The 24,397-nt window shown below is 35.8% G+C and overlaps 1 protein-coding gene across 4 annotated transcripts in view; it reads right to left on the bottom strand.

Annotated features, from left to right (window-relative positions):
• The window catches only part of Man1a1 (mannosidase alpha class 1A member 1), a 172,488-nt gene that overhangs the window by 122,657 nt on the left and 25,434 nt on the right, over positions 1–24,397 (bottom strand). For all 4 annotated transcript variants that reach the window (XM_047557333.1, XM_047557334.1, XM_047557335.1 and 1 more), the window contains exons 3-4: positions 11,395–11,491; positions 7,462–7,577 (exon numbers count right to left, since the gene is read on the bottom strand). In XM_047557333.1, coding sequence (XP_047413289.1) covers positions 7,462–7,577; positions 11,395–11,491 — 213 coding nt within the window. The remainder of the gene's footprint in view (positions 1–7,461; positions 7,578–11,394; positions 11,492–24,397) is intronic.

Raw genomic sequence — 24,397 nt, 5'->3', positions numbered from 1 at the left:
TAGATTAAAAAGGATGAAGAAGATAAAAATTTTCTCATCATAAGGAACTAGTTAGCAGACTCGGAAAACACTGGCTTAGAGTCAGAAAGATCTGGGACTAAAGGCTGGTATGGGAGTTATTGAGTGTGAGATCCTAGGTAACTCACTTCTTCTGAGTCTTGGTTTTATCATTTATAGAACGGGACAATGCATTCCTTACAAGGTATTATAAGTCCATGAGTGTAAAGCACTGTGCACAATCCCTGCAAAAAGTAAGGCACTCAATAGACAGTTGTTGCTATTACCTCTGTGTATTAGTTCAGCCAAAATAACCGAAGGCCTAGCTTCCACAGGGTAATTGAACAATCACAATACAGGAATGGCGTTCCCCAATGGTTGAGAAGTCTTCTTTTGCCATAGAGTATCCTGACCAATTTCCATTTGGGCTTGAGATACTTTATGTGATTTCTGGATTTTCAAAAGTGAATTTCTACAATATAGGAACTTTAGGCCATTTTTACAAATTTCTGATTTCATGTCTGTTCAAATAATCATTTTATAAAAGAATTCATCCCTCCTATTAATATTCATGCAGTAGTTTTAAGATATTCTGAAAGTTTTCTATTCACTTATCCTAATAATAGAAGAGGGGATGGGGCAGGAAAGGACATACATAGATGAAGTAGCCTCTAAAAATAAGAGTTTTGTGTGACCTACCCTAACAATTAATGTGAATTTTGTAGTGTACTTTATCTGGGCTTGTTTTAAAATAAAATAAACTTTCCCCTAAATCTTTAAGATTGCATTCCAGGAGTGTGCTCTATATATTTTGTGGTTCGGTACACAGCATTATGTGTCAATTTAAGAAGTAGATCCAGTCTTTTATTTAAATTGCAAGAACCTACTAGTTAATATTATACCTGATAAGCAAGCACAGCTTGGAAATTTTCGACTAAAGATGTAAGCATAAAACAAATCTGGATTGGAGAAACTGCTCATTTATTTTTGTTTTTTTCCCAGCAATGATACCTAACCAGATCCATCTATAAGCTTAATAAAATATGTAGTATGACTAAATTTACATCAACAATCAATTGGTGAGTAATATAAGTCATGGAAAAATTATTAGTGCCTAAGTCTTTTGGATTCCCTACCCTGGTAGTGTCCCTCTTAAATTACTTCATTCTCTTCATATTTCTCTCCTCTGATTTACTATACACACATGTAAAATTATAATATGAAATGATAAATATTTGCAAAAAATGGAAAAAAGTCTAAATTTATAATTTATGTCCTTCTCCCCACATCTTCAATGCTATGCTCTATCTCTCTGCTAGAAAGGCTTCCTTCAAATCAATGTCATGAGCTCAAGTATGTGAAGAATCCAACCCTATCTGGGTGATAGGAAAGTGAATGTTTAAAATCTGTTTCAGAGTGTCTCCTCCACTAGACGAGGCAGCACTTTAAACAACTCAGAGAAGCTCTATCATATTGAATCCTAGAAGCAACTTGCTTATCAAAATTATTCACAAAATGATGTATTTTAAGAACTTTTCAGTTATGACACCTTGATTTTCAGGGTGAACTCAAAATATAATAGGGGTAGGGGTGTGTGTGTGTGTGTGTGTGTGTGTGTGTGTGTGTGTGTAAGGGCAGTTCTCGAATCTCCCCAGGCTATTATCATACCTGAGAAATAAGCAAGATTTAATAACAGTTGTTCTCCTACATACCAGTGCAATAATTGTGTTTAATAACAACTGCTCCACTAAAATCCAATGTAGTAACTATGTTTAATAACCATGCCACTACTAACAGGTACACTAACTATGTTTTACCTTACTGAGAAATATGTTGGAAACTTGAGACTTTTCAGTCATTGATTAAAGACAGGTAACTGACTGAAAGCCTTGCCTGTTTAGAATTAAAATACATCTTTACTTACATAATTAGTACTTCAAAATGTGTGTTGTATACTTTGAGGATTAAGAGTAAGCATGAAACATTTGTAACAGATTAAATTGCAATATTTTATGTTCTTAGTATATCCTAGCAGTTTTAGTTCCATATTTAAGTAACATGATAAATCTCCAGGTTATTAACAAAATGCAAGTTCTCTGGGCCACCATGAGAAGCAAATAACTACCTTGTTTACATAATAGATTGGTTTTGCCCTCACATAGTAGCCTGCTCTATTGCTAATCAGTCAGAGAACAGCTCCTTCAAAAGCCAAAGTCCAAATCATCTCTCCTGGCAGGTACTTCTTAATATAAGATAGAAAATATTGAATAACTCCATTCAACAGGATAATTAACTTAGTTATCTGCACCCACTGGGATGCAATGTGCTCCTCCAAAACAGATCATTTTCAGGAACATTATTAGGGCAAAAGTCACTTCTTTTGGCATGGAACTGGATCAAAGTCAAGTACTCAGGCGTATGAGAAGATTCAGAGCTGCTTCCTGAAGCCAGCTTACATCCTTCCAGTAGGGACCCCTACAGCTTGTTTACCTTATTTCCTTGAAAAGAAAGAAACAAACAGTCTGGATCTTTAAATTAAAAAATAAAGTCACCTTAGCCACCATACCCCTCTTTTCCAAAACATATGGCATTCATTAAAATCAAAGGCACAATCCAGGTGCTTGCCAAAGTTCTGTTTGAGTGTGTTGCTAGTTAGCGTCTGGAGTAAGTTAATCATCTATCCTTTGTCTTTCTCAGACAAAGCCCTGCCTCTTACGCCAGGATATGATTTTACCTCAGTATGGAAATATGTATTTCAAGGATAGTTTTAATATAGCTTTTGCATTTACAAAGGGTTTATATAAGAAATTGTTATCTGAAGAAAAGTTATACATGTTCTGTAAAATTTGCTAATGAAGGGTAGTTTTTGGTACCCAAGGATCTAGGTAACTAGTGTTTTTCAGTGTTTTCATTTGTTTATTTATTTTTGTATGTGCTGTAAGAAAGAAGGAGCTCACAACTGAATTTCAAAATGCCCATGTTGAAAACCCTTGATTGTCCTTCTGTTAATGATCTTCCTGTTGCAGAAACCACCACAAATCTGTCCTGGAAGTAGGTTAGCTAAAAACAGGTAGGTTAACTTATCTGAATTCCAGATAATTTCTAACCATATAAACATATGACACAATACAGCTACCTCTGCTCCCTGTCAGCATGCCTTCCAGCTGAATCTAGGATACTCAGTTGAGAAGCAGGACAGGGGGACTAACTTCTCACCATTTCACAAGCACTTACTGAATGCTTATTAAATGACACACTCTAATGGGTATTGTGATAATAAGATTACATTCCTAACCTCAGAGGACTCACATATTCTGGTTGCCTATGTATTTCTCAATTCTTTGTATTTCCTCTCTAGTAAAAAACAGGGTTTTAGAGTTAGGCAGATCATATTACAACCACAGTTCTTACTTGCTGTATAATTTTGTGCAGATTAATGAACCACATCTTCATCTATAAAAGTAGGGGGAAAATACCATTTACCCTGTACGGTTGTTACAAAGATTGAGATTAACCTATTAAAAAACAATCAGCTACCATAATACCTGGTCTGTATCAGGTACTCATTCAATTGTTGATACCTTAGATAACTCAGCCTTCGCTGAGGTACTCTGACTACTTTCCCTGGTAGACTAGAAGCTCCATTAGGGTAAGTAAATTATCTTTAGAGGGTACTTGATAAATAATTAGTGCACATGTGAATGAATAATGAATAAACAAGAATCAGTCTTAGACTCTTTGTTCTAGGATTACTTTGAATTAAAATCAGAAAACTCATCTACATAGTCTCTTAGGGTTTTCTAGGATTAGCTATGTGCCTCTACAGATGCTTGAATTGAACACAGAGCTTCATTTGTAAAGCCTTTGCTCCTACTTCCAAAAATGTGTTATCCCAGTGATTTATTTTAAGCTAGTTATTAAAGCCATTTGAACTTTGTGCTATCAAGTATGCAAAATGTATCAACTTGCTGTGCCTTAATGAAAAGAAAATGAGTTTTAGTTAATGACAGTATAAGCCAATGAAAAGCATTTACTTAATGCTTTTAAGTGATGTAAATTGAATATTTTGCATATAAACAAATTTATTCCTGACTGCAAGATTTGTTTATATATAGGAACACTGTAAGATAAAACTCAATAGCAGTGTTTCTGCTTCAGTTTCATTTTTATTCTTCCCTTAAAATACATCTAGATTCATTAATTTTTTATAATAACCTTGCATTGTCAATTGAAATGTTATCAGGAAAAATTATTAATTTGAATATAAGTAATAATGTTTTTAAGTGGGAATGATACTACGTGTTATACATAAAAAATGAAATTATTTTTCTCTCTTTTTGCTAAGGTTTTTTCAGTTTTTTCTTCCCTCAGATAAATGGAAAAATTTTTCTCCATGTTTTTTAAAGGAAGATCAAGCAATTGTTGAAATAATCACACAATCAATTGAATCTCTGGGTAGAATGGGTGAAGAGAAGACAAATTCTCATGTTATATATTATAAAACCAATTAGAAAATAGTAAACTGTAAAACTTTATAATGCAAAGATTGATCAGAAGAGTAAATCAATACCCCTTTCCTGAATTTGTTACTATTTTTAATATGGGAATCACTGTCATTTGTACATTATTGATGGTTTATATTTTTTAAAAGGAAAATATGATAATTCCTAAAGAAAGAGTTGAAACAAATATGTTTTAAGATCTTTCACATTAAGAACAATATAATAAACAGAAACTTGAGACCTACAACTATCATTTTTAGAAATATATTTGGAAAGTAGATTTTAAAAGATACAGTTCAAGATTATCATTAGCAGTCTTAAAATGTATATACATAATGTCTATAGCTAACTGCATAAAATCTTATTAAAGAAAAAAGAATACAAGTTTAGATAAAGAAAAGTCAGAACCTTAGCAATCACTTCATGATAGTTCAATCTGTTTATCTTACAAGTAAGGGGGCCAAGTAACCTGTTTTTCTGATTTTCTGTATTGTCTGATATCCCCTACGAGATTCACTCAGCTTTGTCACAGGCTCCCATGGTACACAGAACACATTTATGTCACTTGGTGGTGGTCTGAGGCCAGCCAATTTTCTTGTTAGGGTAACAACTTGTCTTAGCATGAGAGGCTTTTGTGCTTAGTCTTTTTAAATAAAAGAGCACCTCACCCCCTGATTCACACGCGCCCCCAAGTCCAGAATTGCTCAGAATATCACTGAGCACTAAGCAGTTGCAGTACTGGGGAGGTTTGGGAAAACAATGTGATAATCAGGCAGACCAACCCAAGAATCAGTGAAGGGCCTGGATGCTATTTATAGATCTACCATTTAAGTCTACTTTCCTGTTTTCCATCATTGGATTTTGAAAGAATCTAGTTATTTTTGAGGAGAGAGAGGAGAGACACGGCAGAGGTAAGAGAGGTAAGGTGGGAGGGCACAGAAAGAGGGAGAGAGTTCATATGTAGCTGAAGATAAACCTGTAAGATTTTGAAGGTAGGTAGCTGAATTTATTTGAAATAACAATATAGGATTAAAATATTATTAAGATGCCTGGTGGTATATAGTGCAGAATCCTTGCCCAGCATCTGTAGGGTCTTGATTTCTAGCATAAACATATGCATACAAGTATTAAGAGAACAAACTTGCAAAACAAAATTTCCCATTGCTTTAATTTTTCATATGTAGTTCTATCAGTAGTATCAAAACTAGGTCATTTCAATCAAAGAGTTCTACAAACGTGAGTAAATCACTAGCTCTGTGTACTCTTTACATGAGTAAATCACTAGCTCTGTATACTCTTTCCTCATATTTAAAATAAAAGGGCTTAACACATGGATTTCCAAGTTCCCTTTGTATTAAAATACTGTCTTCTTCATATTCTAGACTCCTTTATCACACAGATGAAATACAGACTCATCTACCTGTCCATACGGTCTCTCAAATGTGGTGTATTAAGCAATTAATGAGAGCAGTGGAAAATAATATTAAATTTTAAAATTTCTCCATGTTTTTAATTTAAAAAGATGGGGGAAAACTTGGCTTTACTGATGTTTAATATTCTGACTGACCCTGGTGGGAGAACAAAAGTGCTACAATGCAGAGGTGCAGCAGGGAAACCCTCTTTCTCTGTCCAATTTTAACACACACCACATTTACTGTGCCTGGTTATGGAGATTTACAGGTATCACTGAATGCTTACTAGATGGACAAGAAGAGTTTTACAAGGATTTCTGCAAAGTAATCTCAGATTAAAAACAGTACCAATATTGCAGCCATAAGTAAATGCCCAAAAAAGAAAGAAAAATAAATAAATAAATAAATACATACATACATAAATACATAAATAAATGCCAGGGCCAATGCTTCCTTTGCTTAGAATAAATTCTTAGAATAAATTCAACACCAATTATGAGATAAAACAATGACTATAAAATTAGATCTGAACACAGTCCTCTCTAATCAAAATTATTAAGAAGTACTCTCCTTTAATTATGAATCTTTTCTTCAGTGTACAGTGGGTCTTAGGGCATTTCCTAAGAATGACTGCACATATGCATGCACGTATCCATACATGGTCAAAATTTGTACGGGTAGGAATTCGTGACCAAGAAGCTGCATTTATGAGAAAGTGGGTGCTGCTGCTGCTGGATGTGCCAAGCACAGTGGGAAGTGCAAGCACTGGAACCACACAGACCTGTGGTGTAATCACAGCTCCAACACACAAGTAGGCGCATGGTCTGGATAGAAGCCTCTGACACTTACGTGTAGGGATTTCAGGCCAGTCAATGTACAGAGGAGCAATGTCCTCGAGATGAGAAAAGTTCCTGGATGAAAGCTCCCCGCCCCAGCATTTGAAGGGTTTAGAAATGTTCTGCAACTCCTTGGTCCTTGAGGCCTAGAGACATTATCTTATTATAATAGCATTTGGTATGAGTGGAGTCTGAGAAGCAGGTTATATGATCTGCACATGTGCAAAGCTAACTGCACTATGTAAACTAATGAAACTTGATATGACCCTGGAATAGATAATAAACTGAACTGGCTTTCCCATGGGAGCCACTTCTTGCTGTTCACCATCCTGTGTGCTTGCCTCTTTATTGCTCTCCCCTTAACCTTTATAGCTGGACCCCAATTAACCTTTACACTTTAGTTTCTAATCTATAAAGGTAAGAAGATGATATCTGTCTCATAGGGTTGTTGTGAAACTTGAACAAGAATACTTGGCACATGTAGGTTTCAACAAATATTAATTTTTCTCACCCTTAATTTACCAAAAAACAAAGACATATGTATATATATATAGTAAAAGAGAACAAATACATAGTATGCTAGTAATAGCTTTACTATGCAAGGTTGCATTATTTGTTTCTGCTAGGATACATTATGATAGGACATTCTGTTCCAATACAAAATGTATCCATGTTAACTAAGCTTCAAGAACTCAATTAGCAACTTTAACTTACCACATTAAAGTCTAAATTTTTTTCAATCCATGATTTTGCTTCTTGAAATTCATTTTTCATTCCCATAATAAAAAGTGTATCCAGCGCATCTACTATAGTTGCTCCTTTGATATTACCTGGAAATATCAGAAAAAAATATTCAGTAAAATACTTTTGACACAATACATATGAAACTTGACCATACCTAGAAAAGAAGGTAATTTTGAATTTATTAATAAGCAGTAATACTGAATACAATAGAAAATTCTCCCAGCAAAATAAAATATAAAAAAGTATCAAAACCAAACTAAAAAATTATCACAGGCTACAGGAAGATACACTAATCTTTAATGGGTTTTTTTGAGTTGTAGAAAATAAATCTCTTAGAAATTTAATTTGTGATTGCAGTCTCTAGCAAAAAAAAAAAAAAAAGCCTAAAACAAAGGGCAACACACATATTAATTTTAATGTGATTACACTGAAGTGCACCTTATAAACTGTCTAAATACAACTACTACATCTAAAATTGTTTAGTGATAGCTCAAAGAAATCATTACATTAACCACCCCCTTATCTATAGGTGATATTTTCCAATAACCCCAGTGGATGCCTGAAACAGCAGATAGTACCAAACTCTGAATATACTGTTACTTTCTAACCATACACAAATTAAATGGCTTTTCCAGCTCAACTAAACACTTATACACTGTGGCTATCCATTTACAGTTTGAGTTATAACAGCAAAACACTGGCGTGAATTTCTTTTTCCTCTTTTACAATTATAAGGATAGACGATTCATTCTTAGATCTTAGCAACCTGAGCATGATTTCCTCCCTCCCTTTCCTTATAAAGTTTAGAATATCACATCTCCCCTTATAAAAGAACACTTTACAGCTTCTCTTTGGCATATCTGAATTGCCAACATCACTGCTCTTGCACTTTGGGGCTATAAGCAAGTGAATTGAGTTACTCTAACACTGTTACTGTAATACCAGGACAGTTGAGCCAAGATGGTTACTAATTAACAGGTGTATAACACATTCAGTGTGAACACTGGATGACCGCATATAGGCAGAGCAGAGCAATAGGGCTTAATATTCCATGACACTACTCAGAATGGCACACAATTTAATACTTATGAATTGTTTATATTTGGAACTTGCCAATTAACACTTTAAGACTGCAGTTGATTACAGGTAACTAAAACTCAAAAAACAAAATCATGGGCAAAGAGGGGGACTGCTGTACTCTAAAATGGAATCCCCCCCTCCCCCACATGAAAACTTGACTGATTCCAACACCCTTTTCCAACCCAGTCAGTCCAGAATGTTTTATTTTCTCCAAACTCCCTCAGTAGGGAGACCTTACATTGCTCTGGCACTCCTCATTTTCTGTCTTGTATGCATCTCTTTTCATCTGTAAACTTCCTGAGACCTGGGAGACCTTGTGTTGCTCATTTCTACATTCTTCATGGTACCCTGCATGATTGTGATGGTGATGGTCAATGAATGGATGCTGAAAGTCTCGGTACTCTACTCAGACAGTGTTGTAGCCAATCCAAATCCAAATCTGCCCATGTTAAAAGTTATTTCATTTGACATACTCTCTTCAAATATCAATGGAGAAATTATCATTAGAAAAACACAAGAAACAGAATATCAAATATTTAACTTTCAAAAAATATATAAAGTAAGTATAAATCTTATCTAATGATAAGGAGAAAAAAACTTGAAGATACTTTTATTTCATGACATATTTTATTGTAAGTCAATGTTCTCTAAAATACAAATTTTTAAAAAAATAGAACTATGGATTCAGGAAAACACTAAAGGGAATATTTTAAAGCAAAATTTTAAGACAGAAACTTCACATTTTCACTGATATCTAATTTTACAGTGATTAAGAACTTTAAGTAAATATTTTTATTCTTATATTGCAGCTTTATCCTGAGTACAGCCGGTCAAGTATTTGCACTTTCCTATCTCTGTTTGAGGTGTAATTCCACTTGAAATCTTATCTCTGAAATCTTAAAATAACAGTTCAAGTTTCTAATTTAAAGTGGAATTGGGAGATGATGGATACTTGAGATAATTTCTTATGTTCCCTACTGTTTAAGTTGCCAAAGTAACCAGTTTTCCTTTCCCTCAGAAACAGATGTGAGGCACAACCTAACTAGAAAGAAACAACCATAAGAAGGAAGCAGCCTGGAAGGTTCCCTAGACTAATAACTGGGAAAACTTAGATCCATAAAGACTAATGCTTTCTTTGAAAACACAAGGTTGCTTTTAAAGTCTAAACTCAGTAATCTATCTCAAACTAAAAGCCATCCCTAAGAAGCCTGGTGGTAAGGGACTAAAATTTCCTGTCTTCTACCTCATTAGCTGAAGAATATATAGCACAACATATTCATTTACAAATAAGAACCTGTCTGATAAATGAGCTAAGGAAGTCATTTAAAAGGTCCTTCATCTGTAAAAATAAAAACCTTATTCTTTGTAACAAGTCCTACTACATTGGTATTACTATAACAAGAAAATCCTTGTGTATCCTATTTAATTTGAATATGGAGCAAGAAATTTCGCTGCATTAATATTTCATTTATTTATGCAAATATCTGAAGACTTTTTTAAACAAATGAGTTCTTATTTGGAGTATGGAATATGTTTTTACCAAAAAAGTCCAATGAAAGCTGTTAAAAAAAAGGAAGGCAGAAGAGACTTAGTATATTGGGTCTTTTTTAAATATTTTTATTTTTTTGTTTTGGTCCTGGGGATTGAACCCAGAGGCCCTTAACTACTGAGCCACATCCCCAGCCCTTTTTATATTTTATTTAGAGATAGAGTCTCTCTAAATTGATTATAGCCTCGCCAAGTTGCTGAAACTGGCTTTGAACTTGAGATCCTCCTACCTCAGCCTTTTGAACTGCTGGGATTAAAGACATGTGCTACTGTGTCCAGCTATTTAAAATGTTTTAAAGTTCTGGCATAAATTTAAAAACCGTCAGTGTAACAAAGAACCACATAATCTGTTTGATTATCTCTGGGAAAGCTATTCTCTGAGCCTCATTTTTCTTATCAATAAAATGTGTATAATAAAGAGGTTAAGAGATATGGTATGAATGGTACTCGGTTCAGAGTAAGTGCTCAATAAATGTCAGTTGAAACTGGTAGTTGATATACGAATTGGTACTAATTAACATGTTTTGTTGAGGTACAGAAAGCTGTGTTTTCTCTTGGTGAATTCAGCATCCCTAGAATTAGACTCCATTTCCTTTCATCTTAACATTTATAGATAAAATGTATGGGGACTGGAAGAATAACAAGTACAGTAGGAAAGACACTGAGTGGGATCCATTTAACCCTTCTGTTTCTTAGCTTCCTCATTTCCACCACAGGAACACCATTAATACCCACAGGACCAATCATGGAGTGTGCTATGAGGACCAAATGCAATACAGATGAAAGTCCATATACATGACCCAATGTATCCTCAGACTCTTTTCCATAGTACAAACAGCAGGAACCTACAGTTGAGGTTGAGATGCAGCAAAGATCACCATGGCTGATTACCTTGGCCAGTTTACCCATAAATACACATTTTTTACCTGGAAGGAAGCAGTAAATATAGCAGATCAAATGCTCTCCTGTGGGAAATACCTTTCGAGCTATAAATCCTAAGGCTGTGCCTCACACCCATCAGATAAGACTCTCTGGAAGTGTGCTCCATGTGTGAGTATTTTTTAGTTATGCAGGTCATGCTAAAGTGCAATCAGTGCCCTATTTAAATGACACACTATGCACAGTCCTTGAAGAAAACTCCACTGGGTGTACAGGTTTCCTAGCAACATGGGAGCTTTGGAGAAGCACCATATCACACAAACTTCTCCAACATCATACACTCAGGCAATTGGAGAGAAGTTAGGTCACTAAGAAACTAAAGCACATTCTACTCACCAAACAAACTGCTTGAGTGGCCTTCTTTTGATATAGGTTTCAGTTCATTTAATCCCCAGGCATAACGCTTATAATTATTCCAAGCATGTTTCATCATCTGAGAAAAGAAATAAAAATGAGATTATAATTTGAAGTGAAATTTTGTTACAAATTAGATTACATACTTCCCTGTCCCCCCAGAGAAACAGACAAAGGTTTATTTAGGAAAGCAGAGACACATTCAAGGGAGTTTGTGGGTTACCTCAAGAGTGAGAAGTTTTGGGAGTAAAGCAAGGAATATAGGTTCAAGGGAGAATGCAGGCCATCTCCAGTATGATGATTAATTTAAAAAGTGATAACAGTATAAATAAATGGGAACACATGTACATCACATACATACAGATTACCCCTTAATGTTTGCAAATGGAAACTCTTCTTTTGAGTCCACTTAATCCTATTTAATATAAATACAAATTTCAAAACTCACTTCCCAGCAAGAGAAAGTTTGCTTATCCTAAAAGGATGAATCATTCCTATATTGATCTATGTCATTCTCATAACAGATTAGATCTGTAAAGACTCCATATTTAAAATTTGTATTTTTGCACAAGGTTCTTTTTGCTTTGTTTACCTCATGGTATGTAGACAAATATTCAAGGTTATCACTTTAACACTCTAATTTCTTTACTAATACTATATGGAGAAGTATTTTGAAATATCAAAACAAAAAATTAAACTCTCTTAGGCCTACATTTAGAAAAACTTCCATATTTTAATATAGTCAATCTTTAACAAGATATGAACGTGTCTATACATATGTAACTTAAGATTGGATCCTATATAAAGCTTTCCCATAGAAGACTGTGTTGCTTTGTCAAAAATTACCATTTATATGATGTACTGCTAGTAAGTTACCTCTGTAGTACATATTAACTTTTCTCATCTTTTTTTTATCCTCAAGGGAAAATCTAACACTAATTGCTTAGCTTCCTACATTTCAAAAGTTGCTGTGACACACTTCTCAAAATGGGTTCCTTATCCCATGAGATTTTTAAGTTAAAGTTAGAAAAGAAAGTGAGTGATGTGGCCAAAATGACCTGAATGGAACATCAGAAGTGGTTTCTCCAATAATCTATAAAGTGAAGAGAAACATTCACATTGTTGACTGGCTCCAGTGGTTGGTCAGCTCTGGAAGTGATTTGCCATGTTAAAGTTAACTGTAAGACTGTGTGTGTGTGTGTGTGTGTGTGTGTGTGTGTGAAAACAGAATAATTGTGTGACTGAAGCCAAGTCATACATAAAATCACCTTGCTAACTGAGATTTATGAATTTTATAAAAATATTTGAAAACATCAAAATGTTACTAGCTTTTAATTTTACACTATTAAGCAGCTGGGGGATGATTAAGGCATTTAATCTCTCCAGACTCTGCAACGTTAACCATGAGCTGACAGGCAAGAAGGTCACTTTTAAAATTCCACTGTTAACAAACAAGTTCATGAATAGGCTTGATCCCTGCTCTTCGCAAGCCCTTTATTTATTTATTTTTTTTGTAGCCTTTCCTCAACTTAATTAGGGTTATAGAACTTCATATCTGAAGAAGGAGGATTAAAACAGGCCTACACTAGAGACTGATTGGGACTCAAGTGCAATACCGAAATCCTCAGGAAAGAAGATAAACCGAAAACAAGCCAAAGATAATTTTATAATTGTATTAGCACTGGTGAAAAGTATAGTCAAGACACCGTGTACCTGTAAACAAACAGCAGAGAATGACCTAAAATTTCATAACAATCTACTGTTTTGGTCCAGAGAAGATGAAAAGAAGACAAAATATACATAAAAACATAGCATTTACTTCTCCTCTCTATGATTATAGAAAAGATTCTTCACTTCGTACTTTCTTTTCAATTGATATCAGAGCTGAGTAATTAGGCAATATCATTTATTGAGTGTCTGCTACTCCATGAATAATAAGATGCTGAAGGACTAGAAGGGAAGTATATAAGACTCTGTCTCACTTATAATCCAATGGATAATGTATGAAAGCTTAAGAGTCTTCCTTCTTATGTAGTCAATAAAAGTTTATCAACACAGGGAAACAATAAGAAAACCAATTAAATGTTATGCGCAATTTCACTGTTGTACTTAACAATTTATTTTAAATGGAATATCCTGACCTAACCAAGGACAGTAGAAAGAAAACATGTCTGAATTTCCTTGACTATGTGTAGATTTCATAACCTGTGTTTTGGTGCTAGGAAATATCTTTAGCAAATATTTCTATTTATTGAAGCTTTAATCATATGATCTTAATTTTTTCATAACAAACACTCTAAAAATCTTTGTAAAAATCTTACCATTTTTACCAGACAGGTCTTACAAAGTCCCTTTAAGAAGCCTAGAAGTTCAAGTCCCACTTAAAGCCCCCTTCAAAGGGGATCTTGTAAGAAATTTCCATAATTTGTCCAATGTGATCCTGTCCCAAGTTGAATGATCCTGGTGCTTGATTCAAAGAAAGACAACAGATGGCTGGCCACCAGCCTCCAAGGTGAGGTGTCTTGGTACAGAGTTCTCACTGATGGATGAAGCTGGACTGACCCAACCATCTCCTCCACCCAGGGAAGTGCAACTTGGAGATATTCTGAGAACACATGGAGCCACAGGGTGATGTAGAAGCAGAAAAGTAGAGATGCCCAAGAGAAAAAGCCATAATTAGGAGTCAAAAGGCAGCTGAAGCCATGGGGGAAGCAGAAGGTGAGAAAAGGAGGAAGAAGCTGAGAGAATGTGCATGGAGCACCACTGAAATTATGTTTAGTCTGCAGAAGATCTGTAGACCTATAAGCGGTGCTGTTAATTCCTGAATGTTGGTAAGTTAACTTCTTCTCCTCCATCAGGCATGGTTTGTTGTCCACTGAAACTGTTTGTTTACTTCCTGAGTATCCTTAGAGAAAATTTTCTCATGAAAGCAATGTATAAGGGCAGGTCACAAGCACAGGTATCAGACAAACTGGGTTGGTGTCTCAACTCTGACAACATCAGTGTGACTCTCAGTGAGGCAATTAGTCTCTCTGAGTCCAGTTTCTGCACCCATCAAATGTGAATGAATAAAAACACAGCCTCATTGGTTGTGGTGATGATAAAATAACTCAGGCAAAGAATCTAACACATTAGGCATTATCATATTCTTAGTACAAAACCTAAGCATGACTTTGATCTTTGCAATCTCAAAGAGTTTAATATTTTTCCCCAGTAACATATATAAACAGGAGGGACAAATATACACAAAACCAGGTAATCTGTATGTGCACAAACTCTTTATAAATACATACATTTAAAAGTATACATGACTATTTTGTATGCAAAAGGTAAAAGAAAGGATAAAGAGAAGAAAGGGTCCTTTTCAGGTGTAAGGTAATGTGAGTTATCTTTAAAGGTTTATCTGCTGGCTTTCATGAAATCTTAATTGTGCCACGTAAGATTGATTTGAGGATGTATTTCAGGGGATCTGGGGACTGATCTAGGAAAAATATATGATCACAAGAGGTAATAATGTACAAGAAGCTTTATTGGGTGGTGCTTAGACAGGTTTCCATGAGAAAGTCTCACAGCATGAGACAGCCCAGAGGCCTAGGGCAAGGGTCACCATCCTGAGAAAGAGGAGGGCAAAAGAACTCCTGGTGGAGAAGGGGATGGGACAGAGGGCTTAAGATTAGGTGATGTTGCTCAGCAGTGTGTTGGGGAGTCTTTAGGTCAGAGGACTCTGAAGGACAGTAGCAGTTTGAGGTCTAAAACCCACAATGCTCTATCTTATCAACAACCATTAGATGTTGGATAAGATTTCACAGAATATGTACAGCAGGCAGCGTCTAAATGGCTAAAAATGTCCTTGAGTTATTTTAAATAAAAATAATTGGATGTGTAAAACTTTGAGTTTTGCCAGTGGGTTTTTAAAGGTTAATGAGTCTTAACCTACAGTGAGGAAATAAACAACATGGAGACCAAAGACAAAAACCATCCTCTTCTTATTTATAAAAAGAGCTCTGTAGTCCAGTGATGCTCACATTCCCACTCTTCTGGGGAATGCAAAGGTCTGGGTCAAGCTCAGGTGCAGTCCAGAGTGGGAGATGCATTTAACTTACCGGTTATTAAAGCTACAGGGATATGTCATTACTTTTTAAATTATACTTGGGGTTGATGCTTTGAAAAACACTGACTTTAGAAGCATGACAATAGTTTCCACCAAACTTTGCCAGGAACTACTTGACTGCCATATAAAAGCAACATTTAAAACTTTCAGATATAATGTCGATGCAAAAGATTTTTAAAGTCATTGATATCAGCCTCCTTTCTTTCAATCTTTGGTGGAACTGGAAAAGGGAGATGGTAACAAGTAACTTGAGAGAGTTAATTCCCAGATTCTTCCAGCCCTCACATATCCACTGGAAAGGAATTTCCAGGGGGGGTGAACAAGAAACTGAAAACAAGTCTCCACTTCCTCTGCCTACCACCTATAACTCCCTGCAGCACTGAAGGCTTTAGTGGGCCAGAAGGAGCACACTGATGTTGAGACCCTACCAAAGGCACATGGCAGGGAGGACTAGAGTGGGTGAGCCCAAGCCCTGAAGCCTAAGGATCTAAGGCCCCCAAACCCTTAGTTTTCTCCTGCTTAAAACAGAATAATCAATTGTAACAAATGCACCACGGTGGTGTGAAACGCTAACATTGGGAGAGATTGTGTTTATGTGGAGAGAGGGACTGTGTGGGAATGTTCTAGACTACTTTAAAAAAAAATAAGGTTATCTAAAAAAAAATAAAAAAGAATATTATCTCCTTGACAACTTGGTAAGGAGATCAAATGTGGTCATGCACCAACCTAAAAGAAGATGATCAGGGAGTGCGGCTGACCTTTATTCACTTGCACCCCCTCCTCAGAGCTCTCCAAGGCTTCAGGAGTGCAGTAGAGATAAGAGAAAGAAAACAGGCATTTAGTAACTCAGAGTGGGCAGGGCAATTCAAGGAGAGATGAATTAATGGGACAGGAAAGAAAAGAGGCCAATGTCACCCAGAGGTGACAGAATGCAGAGCCTGGCATGACTTCGCATTCACAGAGACTGCAGGCCATGGAGTCTGTCACAATTATGTCTAAAAGCGTTTAGAGCACTCTCACTGAACAGGTATCAAAATGCCACGTAAGTCAGTCTTGGGAGTGATCTTCACTGAGCGAGGCCCCACCTCCAGTCACCTTTTGGCTGTCATCACTAGGCACATGGAGAAAAACCTCCGGGACAGGATAGTTGCCCATTTCACCCCACATCAAACTAAAACATGCATTCATATACTTTGCTCAATTTCTTTTGAAAATGCTGAAATATGTTAGTCCTCTCTTCCTTTCCCTAAGGCTACTAAGGTGTTCTACTTTTAAGATTCTCTTTCCTACTTTTACAATAACAATTCAACTTAGTACCTATTGATGCCAGGACAAGAATTACAAATGGGCATAGAATATAGTTGCCAGATTTAGGAAGCAGAATAATTACATGAGACATACTTAAACACACACACACACACACACACACACACACACACACACACAGAATTTGTTTATCTGGAATTAGAAGGATAGGACACATTCAATCCTGGTTTGGTCTCTACTGCCAACTCTCTGGCTGGAGCCCTGCCCTATATTGGACTCAAAAAAGGGGACACAAACTGAAGGGCTAAACAGAAGTAGAATGGCCAGGACTAGAGCAACTGGAAATAACAGGGAATGCAACAAAGCAAGAGTGAAGGCCCTGATTAAAACCATTTTTAAAAATACTATGTTGGCTAAGGGGAAAAAAATATGTGTGAGCCATACAGCCCACAACCCGGTAGTCTATACTGCAAGCCTCCACTTATAGGCACAGATCTAGAGCTAACCACTCTGTTAAGTCTGTTGGCCTGAAACTTCCCACCAGCCCTGTTTCCCGTAGCTCAGTAATTTCAGTCCATTTCCAGCACAGGCTGCTCTGCAGTCCCAGCTTCATGAACTATGCTGGTCCCACCATAGGTGAAGTCTTTTTGCCACAAATTTGCAAAGTCCTTGAGAGCCCTTGAGACCTGAGAGGTGGAAAGCATTATGCATAAACTTCTTAGCAATTCTCTTCTCCCTGTTTGAGTAGTAGTTCAACCTTTTAGGAAGCATTTAGAATTTTAAATACTCTGTTCTACAAAGGAAATCTAAAGAGCTGTCATCACTGTGGGTTTTAGAGTTGGAGGGTATAAAGAGGAAGTGAATGAACTTTGTCAGATACCCACTACCCTGCACTGTGAGGGGGAACTTGATACAATTTACCACACTTAATCCTTGCAATATCCCTGTGGGGTATCCTAATCCCCATTTTACTGATGAGGGCGCTGAGGCCCCACAGAGCTCAGAGAAGCAAGGATGGGCACTCTCACTCTTATTCTTCCACTGCACCACTAAAATGAACCCTACCTAATGCTTTGACTGCTTCCAAATCTTAAGATGGCAGTGGCCTCTGACCATTCCAGTTCTCACACACAGAGGGGAGCTCTGTGGTCAAAGGAGCTGCTGGCCAGGCCTGGCATCACAATTACACACACCATATCACACTTGTGAGCTGTGACACATGGAATGAAGCTTACAGCATGGCCCTCCTTGCCTGCCTAACATCCTTAACTCTCTCTAGGTCTTCCTTTTCCCTCCATCTCAGCTCTCAGCTCCAGTCCTGCACCCAAATCCTCTGCATCAGGCCCTGTTCACCACTTGGGTTCACAGGAAGGCTCCACTCTACTCTGACCTGGCCTATCATTAGATTTTTAAGAAACACCGAATCCTCTCCTCTGTGCCAGGCTACTGACCGCCCCACCAGTTTCCTGTGATATTTTCTTGTGGTTTATTACCATCATCAGGGCCAATGCAAGCCAGTTTTTCTTTCCTCTTTCTCTGCAACTCTACTTCTTAATTTTTTGAGCTAAAACTAGAAACACTGGCTTATTTCTTAAGAGAATGAGACACTTCTTAGAAACAGGATAATCTTGCCATGTGTGTATTTGACTGCTTTCCTCAAGGTTACCTTTTCACAAGGATATACACGTGTGTGAATTTTCTTTAAATTTAAATGTCTTGAATTCTCCCATGGCCAATTTTGATATACTTTTTAAAGATAGCAGGAGATATATAAGAAGGAGTAATTATTTAATGCAATTGCATGAATTTTAATGGGCCACTGAGTATTAATTCCCCAGTGAAATGAAAGAGTGGTTATCAGCAGCAAGTTCGTTAAAGACTCCATGTTCTGATAAAACCAGTTTAAAAAGAAAAATGAGACTCCTAGTACTCACTACTTATAGAGGGCAGATCTTCCAGTTTCTAAGCTCTCCTAAGAAATGGGCACTGTTTCTAGTTTTAGCTCAAAAAATTAGATCACAAGCATTTGATGGTTTTCTTTCTTTGTAACAAATTCTGTTATCAAAAGGAACGGTGCTGTTACCAAAAGGAATGATGTTCAGGGCAAAAAACAAAACGAAACAAAAACAGGAAAAAAAAAGCAAAGTAAGAAATACTTGATTAATTTGTGAAATCATTTATCTAAAATACTGATAGGAATTTAGCATCTAAAAAGTTAGAGGTTAGAAAAGACCTTGTTCATATGTGACTATCTAGTACATTTCTTTTTGGAAAGAAACAGTATTATTGAGAATATTTTGGTTATATAAAATAGCTTTCTTGCAATATTTCACCATCAAAAAAAAAATGCTTGCTGTCTTGTGGTTAATGACTTTGGTCTCTATGCAAAAGTTGTCACTTAAGTTTAAAGGTTCACCTCAGGATTTTGGGGTCTGTTAATCCAGAGGATTTTTAATTAACACTAAAACTTTATTTATCAGATTAACCCAGCTAAGACCTCTTTGATCAGTGTGAGATCAGCAAGTGGCTCCTTGCAGGCCATGATGCCAGCTGATCTTCCCTGTCCAGTCTTGAGCCAAGACCTAGGAGGGTTTTCCCAGTGTGGGAAACACTGACAATGACAGGTCTTTTTTAGTCATCTGTAGTCATTTTTAGAGATGGTATGTTCTGCTGGGACCACAATGCTCCTTTTAGATTCTAAAGAGACTAAAAACTCATTTCATGGAAAACAAATACTGTTCTTGTATGTTATTTCACCTCAAAAGGTTTTTATTATAAAAATGTTTATAATAAAAATGCAAGTCTAAGCAGGGCATTGGTAGTGCATGCCTGTAATCTCAGTCACTCAGGAGGCTGAGGAAGGAGGTTTGCAAGTTTGAAGCTAGCCTTCATAACATAGTGAGAACCTGTATCAAAATCAAAATAAAAAGGGCTAGTAGTTCAGGGGTAAAGTGTCTCTGGGTTCAATCTTTAATTTTGAAAAAAAAAACAAACAAAAACTTTTAAAATGCAAATTGAAATATTTTTAAACTCATGAATGCCATTCTATAACACCTATATATTTTCACTATATCTTTCTGCAATAGTGACACAAGGACTTTTTGAAATGAAATATGCTGACTTTGAGGGATTTGTTTATGGATTTTTCAAGTTCATAAAAATCAACTTTGTGCTCTTATAGATTCCCTTTTTAAACTTTACAATATTAACAAGTCATTAATAGTATCAATAATTAATACCAGAGAGTAATAGTAAAGTTATTAATTATGAAAACATAATTATGATCAATGAAAAAGGATCAGTTTGAGTGTTATAAAAACGAGCAAGACTCAGGGAAGTTAACCGAATAAATCCTTCCCTTTCCTTTCCTTTTTAAAGCAAACTAGCCCTACAGAGTCAAGACCTGTCTTTTAGTTATTGAGAGGAGAGTTGTAGGATATATGTGTTTTCTTTTTTCTTTCCTTTTGTGGGTTTTCTTAAGTAGATCAAAACCAGAAATCACTATTTTGTTAGCTACTGCATTGTGAATTATAATTTGTAAGTTCAAACAGATTGGTTATAATATGTCACACATTACAGAAAATGTTTCTGAAATAATTACACTTAAAATTGCTTATTATTAATAAACAAGTGGAATATTGTTACCAGAATCCATGATAATCTTATAAAAGAATGAAAGTAATTCTTTTGTATACTATAGATAATAGTTTTAGAAATTATTATCTTGGCATAATAATAATAAAAGTGCATAAAAGTAAGCATTTAAAAATTATTTGTGAAATGTAAAATTTATATGCTACCAGAAATGCTGATTCCCAAATATAATCCTAAGTAGCAACTAATGATTCCAAGACTTAAAATTCACAGCAGTTATGCCCCAAAAGTATTTTCTTATCACACTTGTAATGGACATAGCTGGCATTTATTGAGCACTCATATGTCAGAAAGTACATAAATCATTTATATATTCTCTCAGTCAACAACCCTGCAGGGAATATAGTATCCCCACTGAAAATCCCAGTGCATAGGTGAAGAAATCAAGATGTTAAGTAATCTTCTCAAAGTGCTCTACCAAGTGTCAGAGGTCAGCTCTGAATTCAGTCTACTCTGAAGCCTATGATACATTGTCCTGTATATTGTTCTGAGACAAATAAGTGACTTGTTCAATCTTCAGGAAACTTGCCTTTCAAATAAACTTCCAGATAAAGTGTGACTCATGTGTTGTTGGTACACAACTTTTTGTATTACCTAATTATTCTGGGAAATTTTAACTTTTTAGAGTGAGACTTCCAGAAACATGGTATGTAAAACCAGCTTCTAGTCTTCCTTTTTTTTGAAGAACTTGTAGATTCGGGGAGAAACATTAAATCTATTGGAAAATTAAGGACTGAAAATGAGAACATCTCTTATTCTGGTGCTTCTAGGGAAAAGTTACCAGACATATGTTGAAATAGAATACTGCTTTAAGAAAAATTTAACAGCTAAAAGTTTTTCCCTTTAAAAGATATCTATTTATCTTTACTTGGGTATCCCACACAGTTATCTCATAATCTTTATTCTTGACTTTGTTGTAGAAGACATTTCATCACCAACAGAACATACCAATAATTTCATTTTGTGGTTATTGAAAAAAGACATATTGCTCAATATTCTAGTTTAAACATCAAGAGTACTCTAAAAATTGTCCCTAAAATGGCAACATTGCATTTCTTGTCAAACATATGCAAAAAATAAGTACAGATATATTGATTATTGTTCAAAGTTGTCTCTACTATAGTTTGATTTAGCCTTCTATGTTACCAAGATTATTACTGAAAATGGCAAACAATTATTTTGGATGATAGTGATACAGTACCATTTTTAAGGCAAACACTGACATCTAATTTGCTTGTATCATTACCACCCTATAAACTGTACTTTCTATGTACTCACAGATCATTTGAGATATTTTATAAGTGATGGCAAAGATTTCTTGGGCTTGAAAGTACACTGCTCTTAATATTCTGGTTGAGCATTATGATCTGATAAAGCTTGACCATTTTTTCAAAATCATCATTCATTTGGATGGCAAATGCTCAGCATTATATATATGCCAGATTCAGTGACCTGTTAAAATAGACTGCATTATTTAGTATTACTTTTGAGTGCAATGACTTCCAATTTTGTTCCACTTAAAGCAAGGCAAAGATCTCCATAAAAAGGAGGAGAAGAAGGAAGGGGTAGAGGAGGAAAAAAAAAAAATCTTGCAGGTTCGTCAGGAGAGGTCAAATAAACTTAATTTTTAAAACGAACTACATGAAGCCATAAAACAAAAATGAAAATGGAAAAAAAATACAAATACATATTCTACTTATTGAGAATTCTATAGATTGACTCACCCTACACCTAAGCTTCCTTTTCCTTGTTTGTCCCTGAATGGGACGAGTAAAAGACAGACAGATGTGTGCTTTCTCATTCTCTCTACAGCCAGAGGTGGCCATAGGGCAAGGTTTCAGCCAATGAGACATTTGCCAAAGTCTATGGGTAGTCGCTTTCCCTCTTCTTCCTGCCTTAAATCAAGGTGTGACACGTGTAGATGTGCAGTCACAGTGGCTGCTCTGCTACTGTACATGAATGTAAAGCCAGAGGATCTTCAGGGGCTGGTCCCTCATGGAAGAGTCAGTCAGTTCTTGTTCAAAGTTCAAGTAAAGGTTATTTTGTTACTTACTCATCTACTACCAATTACCAATGAATTTAACATTTAAGTGGCTATTCTTTGGTTATTGTTTTAAAAATTGCCAGATCAAAATTGGTCTTCATTTGACATCAATTTGGGGAAAAAAAGAAGCTTTTTTTTCCTGCAGTATTGCTATTTATAACACTATTTGGTAGCTGAAAGTACTCAAGGTTTCAAAGTTGTGTGATGATAAGTGGTCTGACTTACCAAAGAAATTCTCTGATCAAGTTTTAAAAGATTGATGTCTGAGGCTCGGAGAGCACGTAAATGATTTTTAAGAGGTATATAGTCAGAATTCCTGGATTCACTTAGAAAACAGTGACATCATGAACAATTTAAGTAGTTTTTCTTGACCTTGTTGGAAAAGAGTAAAATATTTGTTTAAAATGGAATAAATTGTTTAAGTAAATACTGTTATCAAAGAAGACTATGCAATAATTTTTGGATAAAAACTTCAAATATTAATTAAGGATTCTTCTATAAAAATTTATCCACTGTGCTACTAAAAACTGAATTACCTCAGTAGTTGCAATGCATTTTGTTAACTACTAAACTGCTTTAGCTTTCTGCAAAGGGTTCAAGTTAAAAAAAATAAATAAAAATAAGAAATTCTAATCGTATTTTTACTAAGCCTTGCGTTTCTTGTTAGTAAAACTGATAACTTAGTAAAACTGATAAAGTTGAAATGTTTAATTTTTGCCTACTTTTAAAGAGTATTATAGCTGTTACAATTTCTCTTTCTCAAATTTTTTTGTTTTTAATTTTGCATGTGTGTGTGTGTATGCACATTTGTTTGTGAAAGAATACAACCTTCCCCCCCAAGTTTTATTATAACTGTACCTTATCTTATTCAAAACAGGTCAGTATACTTGTCATCTTCCACCATCAATTTCCATATAAACTGACTCTCTTATACTTTGTATTTGTTTGAACAATATTAGAATTCCATATCCTTCATTTCTGGAAACAAGACTGTTGTTCCAAACAGAGAAGTATGACCTTCCACCGTTGACAGAAAACACCTTCCTAGTACTGAATATAAAACACTGTCCTTGGCTTAGGACTCTCTAACTTGATTTAAAATATCCTTGTTTAAAATGCTTTTTCAAACCAGGAAAATGTTTTACCTTCTACCAGGATGCTGTCAGAATTTATGAGGAATCTGCCTAAACTGCCTCTTCCTTGGCCCTGACTCAGAAGGTCATTCTCCCAGAAACAAACTACTCACCTGTGAATTTAACTGACAAGGAATTGAGGTCCTGAAACTGAATGGAGCAAATACCTGCCTAAAATTGTTTGCAATAGGCAATGGTTTGGTGTCCAGGGGCGTCCATCCTCCACTGTAGGGGACACTTCTGTAGAATGTGCACTCATACAAGGAAGCAAATCACAGCTTCACCAGCCAGGCCAAAAGAAAATTCCTGAGGAGATTCAGTTGGACAACAGGGTGGAACCTGTCCTAATACCAGACCAAATCCCATCCTCACCTATTCCTTTGTGCCAAGTTGAACAGTTTGCCTCTGCCACAAACATCTTCTGAGCACATTATTACAAGGTCTCCACTAACATTTGATTCCTATCCCCAGGGGATCTACTGGAGCACAGCTGTGTGCCTAGGTTCATCTTTCAATATTACAGAGTGGAACAATTCTCGGTCCACTTCTGCTTTTTTCCCCTCTTTCTGACTTGAACCTTTGAGACATGCTCAGTTTAATTCATCACTATGGTGATATGTCTGACTTGTAGTCTATTACATCCAAACTCAGATCTCAATTCTCATCTCAGGACTACTGGTAGCCAACCATTTCTTCGAAAGGAAATGTCTTCCTACTGTGATCTCTAGTTTTTAGGCCACTCCAGCCACGGGCCTAGGCTATCATTATAAAATGCCA

This window comes from Sciurus carolinensis, chromosome 7 (assembly GCF_902686445.1).
Source record: "Sciurus carolinensis chromosome 7, mSciCar1.2, whole genome shotgun sequence".
NCBI lineage: Eukaryota > Metazoa > Chordata > Mammalia > Rodentia > Sciuridae > Sciurus > Sciurus carolinensis.
Note: the sequence above shows the minus strand (reverse complement) of the source record. Positions and strands in the feature narration are given on the sequence as shown.